General features: G+C 37.5%; 1 protein-coding gene across 1 annotated transcript in view; it reads left to right on the forward strand.

Annotated features, from left to right (window-relative positions):
* LOC101851955 overlaps positions 1-6,000 on the forward strand; it is a gene marked incomplete in the record, with an annotated part of 60,061 nt that overhangs the window by 36,782 nt on the left and 17,279 nt on the right. Inside the window, 7 exon segments of the mRNA XM_035970230.1 lie at positions 204-351; positions 563-625; positions 966-1,027; positions 2,386-2,512; positions 3,219-3,301; positions 4,191-4,307; positions 5,386-5,523. Of these exon segments, the coding sequence (XP_035826123.1) occupies positions 204-351; positions 563-625; positions 966-1,027; positions 2,386-2,512; positions 3,219-3,301; positions 4,191-4,307; positions 5,386-5,523 (738 nt within the window).

Consider the following 6,000-nt stretch of genomic DNA (forward strand, 5'->3'; position numbering starts at 1 on the left):
CCTGTAGAGCGTGAGTGGTTGGCTGGTGCTCTGGTGTGGTTTGCTCCTTCTTTCCTATCAAACACCTATCATCCTTATCTCCCTTACTTCTTTTTTGTGTTTGTTACTCTCTTTTAACACCTCTAATCTTCAGCACTTATATGACCTTTTTGTGTTGCTAGTGCTGTGAAACACTTACTAAAACTAAAAAAACCTTCCTCTAGAGCCAAAGTTGTGGAGACGTGGGAGGGCTCGGCCTCTTCCCCGATGCGTCACTGCCGGGTGTGGCTTGTCGATGCGGCCGTCCACGCAGAGGGCACCGTGGATCAGCTGGTGCAGTTACCCAAGGAGTTGGCTGAAATTCCTTACCAGGTATTTCTTTATTGTTGTTCTTCTTTTTTGCTTTTTCTTTCTCTACCCTGTCTTGTTCTTGCTCATCCTTTTCTTCCTCCTCCTCCTAATTGGTTTACATTTCTTCATTCTGTACATAAAGTTTCTTCTTCTTTTACTTTTTCGACCAAGGTGGCCACTAGAGCAAGTTTGACTGTATACTGAATTTGTTTTTTTTGTTTTGTTTTTTCAGGCTGTTGAGGTGTATGTATGTAGAATAAAACCCATGGACAGAGATAGCGAATGGACAGACAAGGTAAGTATGTGTGATAAAAGTCTTTCATAGAGGGAATAAAGTTTTTGTGGGATTTTGGCCTTCTTCGTGATACTGTACAGAATTTCTTTGCACATAAAGTTTTTCAGAAATGAATTCCCAGTTTCATTTTCATGCATGGATTTTCATGGGTAGAAATTTGTTTTTCATCTTTTGTCTCTGGGACATTGTGCAAGCAAACTTTTTTTGTTACAGAAATCTCTTTTTCATATGTTCTGATAAGGTATAGAAGTATGTGAAATCGCATGAGATGTGAGACCGATTTAACGTTTAATTTGATTCTGTTTTCTAGTCAAGTTTTTGTACATATGTACATCCACAGGCTGATCTTTTTGCTCATGAACTCGTCGAGGGAAAGGAGCTCACTGGGCGCGTTGTTCTCAGGTGTGCTGATGGCAACAGTATTTATGATAATGAGATAATGATTTGATATATGTGAATTCTTGACTGCCATACTCTTGATGTCCTTTAGGAGACTGTGGAGTAATGGAATGATCTGAAAAAGCGAATATTCAAAAATATGCCATAAGAATCTGGAAAAAGCTCTTTAACTGATTCCATCCATAATTTTTTTCATGGCTCTGGACAGTTATTTTTCCCTGTTCAGTTTTTGACCTGGGGTGCATCTATTTAATGCATTACTGTGAAGCTCTGAGTTACTCTAATGTGTATTGTCATACATCCAACTAATGGGAATCAGTAGAGGAATCTGTTTATATGAATTACAATGACCTATATTCTGTTTGTATTGTATTTTCCCTCAGACAAAAACGAATGAGAAAAAAAATTGCGCAACGCCTCTTCGAAAATTTCAACTTACCTCATTTTCTCAGCTCTACAAGTCCTTATAATCCATAGGAATCAACAAAAAATTGTAGAGATATCACCCTAGCACACATTTATTCAAGAATTTCACAAATTTAGTTGAATATCTTTCACTGAAGGGCCTTTTTATTATACCAGGCTCCGTGTTGTTTACCCTTACTTAGCGGCAACAAAACAATGATTTTTGCAAGAATATGCGGAGTTTCGGTCGATTTTGGTGCTCAGAGATTGAGGTCAGGCTTGTTTAGTTTTAGTAGAGGTTTTACGGCGCTCGCTATTGCATAAGATCATAAGAGCACCAGAAGATTAGAGATGTTACAAGAGAGTAACAAACATAAAAAAGAAGAAGGGGAGATAAGGACGATAGATGTTTCATAGAAAAGAAGAAGCAAACCACACCAGAGCACCCGCCAACCACCCTTGTTTACAAGTTCTGCTTCCTTTCGACAACTTAAAAAGTAGGAACTATGTTAAAAAGTGCACATTCGTTTTGGATTTCGCCGAGCAGCTCACAGCAGTCGAATGACGACAGTGGAAAAACCCAGAGCCGCTGTCAGTGGCGAAATGGACCTAATCAGTTAAGGAGATTTACCAGCAGACATTCATGTGTACACTTGAGCAGTGAAATATTTAAACTCAAGAGGAGTTGACATAGTTTTTACAGGTGAGTCTGTGACTACCGTTCACTTGATGTCATGTAGAAGACAGTGGAGTAATGGAATGAGTGAAAAAGGCGGATTTCAAGAATTTGCCAGAAGAATCGGAAGCATTACTGAAATTTGGTTGATTGAGTTTGTTTTTATATCTGCTCTTCAACCACCTTTCCCCAAATGCATCTTGATTAGAGATTAATTATTTGAAAGATCTCACCAAGGTGAAATGACTGTATAATGTTATTTATATTGTTTCTACCACAGGCTTGGTGTGACGATGTGGCTGGATCCTCTGGTCCATCAAGTTTTCCTGAAAAATGTTGGCAAGGCGAATAACCTCGTAATCCGCCAGGAGCTTTTGGCTAACAAACTGGCCACTCCCAATCCAGATGTAGGTGTCCTCTTTTTCTGGCACTGTCTACATTTATATAATGTTTGTGGTTCCAGAGACTTTGTTTGATGGATTACCCAGACTTGTTAAATACTCTGATTGAAATTATCCATGAAAAAAATAAATTTGGGGGCTAGTCGAAGAACCCTGTTTAGATTTATACGAGATTCGTTTTTTTTTCCCCTTGAATTGTATAATGACCATTTCTGTCAGGTCGCATGTGATTTATAGTAAATTACATAAAATACACATTTTTATAGTTGTATGTATTTGCAATAATTGATTCCTTTCCATGGTTTGTTTGTTACATAATTTTTATTTCTTCAGATTATGGAAACTTCCTAAACTCCTGTTTCTACGGGAGGATTCCAAGGACTCCTCATAGTTTTGGTCATGGAGCTTTTGACAGGTCCGGGTCACTACTACTAGGGTCTACAAATGTTTTGCTGTGTCTTTTGGGTTGGAGGGATGGGTTTGCTTTCAAGCAAGTCAGAAAAAAATAAAAGTTGTGGAAGCAGCTCTTACTTTGCTTTTGGATAAGATTTGTTGAATGGAATAATGAAGACAGAGAATTGTATTATTTATATGATATGTGGGAAGGTAAGGTTTTCTTGTAGCTGTCGACTGTAAGTTGGGAGAGTTTATCTTTATTTTGCTGAATGCAAGAATAGTGATTGACCATAAAAAATCTTCTTTGTTTCTCCAGCACATTCAACAGCTCTATAAACTATGCAGAGGAAAGACAGAAATACCAGAACAAATCATGAGAAAGTACTTTGACTATTGCTTGTAAGTAGTGATACTGTACTAATGACTTTGAGTTCTTGTGTACTGAACTGTTGTTTGATTTTGAAAAAAGTTGTTTTCTGTTACCCATATTAAAACACTGAAAACACATTTTTAAACATGTTTTTTTTTCTACCTAAAAGTAAAAATCGTACTCTTACACTTGTATGTATTGCTTTAATATGAGAAGGGGCCTAGTCTACTGAGTGAAGGAATATTTATAGAAGAGCAACTACGAGGAATTAAGTTTTGGGCTCATATTAATGGGAAATTTTCTTGAAGATCTTTTGACTGTCCTGCAAGATATATTTCAAGATTATATAATCCATTTTTTCCCCCCCGCTTCACAAGTCAAGCTTTCATCATCGCCATCCCTTTTCACCTCATGCCGGATTGAAATTTGTTTTCTTCGATCTTGTAAGACGAAAAATAATTTAAGTTATTACTCTTTTAATTATAAATGCATACTGGACACAATTGTTATTTATTATGATTGTGTATTGTTTTCTTTTTTTTTTCTCAGTGTAAGGAATTTTTAAAGTCTTGCAGTATCTTCGGTGACTTTAGTCGCCAGGCTGTAGTATGCGCTCATTACCACCAGCGACTTAAGTCACCAACTCGACCAGGCTTACTAAACGTATTTAGACAACGAACGGACGCCCTGCACTTAAGTAAATACCAAAGACTGTCACTCTGTATGATGGCTGAATGGTTGATGAAACTGAATTTTTAAAGTGTGTTTCTTGGGCTACAAGTCTTTTTTTATTTTAAAAAGATTCCACTGTTGCTTCAGTACTCTAAACTGGTGAGGCTCTTGAAGGTTTTTCCCTATAAGAGCATTCAGTACTGTAAGTATTAAAGAGAAATGTATCAAATGTTTGTGTTTGAACAGGGAAATCGAGTTGATGCAGGAAACTCTGACCAGCAACCAAGAGTTCCACGCTGTGAACATCGGAAGCATAATCAGCCCTGAGCTTTTCTACATTCAAAAGTGGGACACCATCGAAGAGTAAGTAGATTTTTTTTTAGTTTTTGTGCGTGTTTGTACAGTTGAAAGTTGTCCGAGATGGCAACCTTTTGTAGTGGAAAAAGTGTTTGTTTCAGATAGGTGGACATCTTTGACGGTGTCATTACAACAAAAGATATGTGAAAGGAAAAGTGGTTGTTTTCACAGGGGATTGTCTTGGACAGGTGGCTGTAAGAACAGGTTTGGCTTCATAATTAATGTGCACAGTCTGTCTGCTGTCTACAGGTCTTAGCATGCTAGTCTAAGCAAGTGGGCCTTTAGATGGACACACGTTGCATTGTGTCTTTTCTCAGGTATTTTGTGGATGAACTGTACCCATTCGACTGTGCTTTTAAAATTTTACGAATTTTTAGGGTGTTATTACGTTATTTGAAACATAGCAGTCGTTAGAATGCCTTGTTATTTTTACAAAAGAAGGATTTTTGTCTCATTGTTGTTGTTTGCTACCCGTATGAAAAAAGAATCTTAAATCACTGAGGTAATAGCAGCAATACTTTGTTCTTAATGATTATGAGATGGAGTGATAAGTGAAGCCAACTAGAGTTATAAAACATGTCTCTAAAAGTCTTAACTTCTATATATTCAATATTCACTAGTCACACCATGAATGCTCAGGGACCCATGACTCTCAAATATCAAGATACAGTTATCAAGATACTGTAGATGGCTTTGCAAGAAATTGATAGTAGGCAGGTGCAAAGAGCTCCCGTTACCCTGTTTGGAATTGGAATCAGTATGAATAGTGATGTGATGTCTTTGTATCACAGTGCAAGCATGCCATAGAATGCTCAATAAACAGTGCTGTGGGTATTGAATAGCAGTTGTTGCTGATGGACTTCTATATAAAAAGGAACGGTTCTCACATGCTATTCGAATAGCTGGAATAGTGACTTCACGCTTTCAAGCCTCTTTGAAGTTTCGTGTCCTCAAATCGCACAGCACTACTATGCACAGGAAATATCATATTCCTGTAAGTAATAAAAAAATAGAGAGAGATCACTGGATTTAAGATTTGGCTAAAAATGAGTTATCATTTTATCTGTGCCATCTTTTTATGAAGACTGGAATCACTGGAGAATGCAATAGCGGAGCAGATGGAATCAGACGGGTCGACAGATGAAGAAGAAACGTCAAAAGTTGATGCTGAAATGAAGATGGAACAAGGCAGTGTGTGTTTGGCTCAATCCACGGATGACAAGTGAGTATAAGTTTATGGCTAGTGGGTTTTTTTGTGCTTTGTTTGCCTTACCTTGTGTTATTTCTTCTTCTTTCTTTTGGTGGGGGGAGGGGAGGGTGCCTTTCTCAAATTCGATGAGTATATCAGATGATAACTGACTTGTACGCTGCTTTTTATTGTACACTGTTTTTTAAATAGAAAAAATCGATACTGATTTTGAAATAAAGGGGTTTGAATGAAGTTCGTTTGTTTCTGTATCATTTGTAACAGGTGCTGGAAATTGTGAAAAACTAAAAGTTACACTACAACTTTGCTGTTTCAAGTTTGCCTATGGAAATAGATTTATAGATCTCTTTGTGTCAACTGTGAACACCTCAACTTTTCTATTTGTTTCTTGTCATTGACTGAATGTCAGTGATTCTCTCTCTCTCTCTCTCTCTCTCTCTCTCTCTCACTCTTTCTCTCTCTCTCTCTCTCTCTCTCTCTCACTCTTTCTCT

Source organism: Aplysia californica, unplaced genomic scaffold (genome assembly GCF_000002075.1).
Source record: "Aplysia californica isolate F4 #8 unplaced genomic scaffold, AplCal3.0 scaffold00239, whole genome shotgun sequence".
In the NCBI taxonomy this organism is placed as follows: domain Eukaryota; kingdom Metazoa; phylum Mollusca; class Gastropoda; order Aplysiida; family Aplysiidae; genus Aplysia; species Aplysia californica.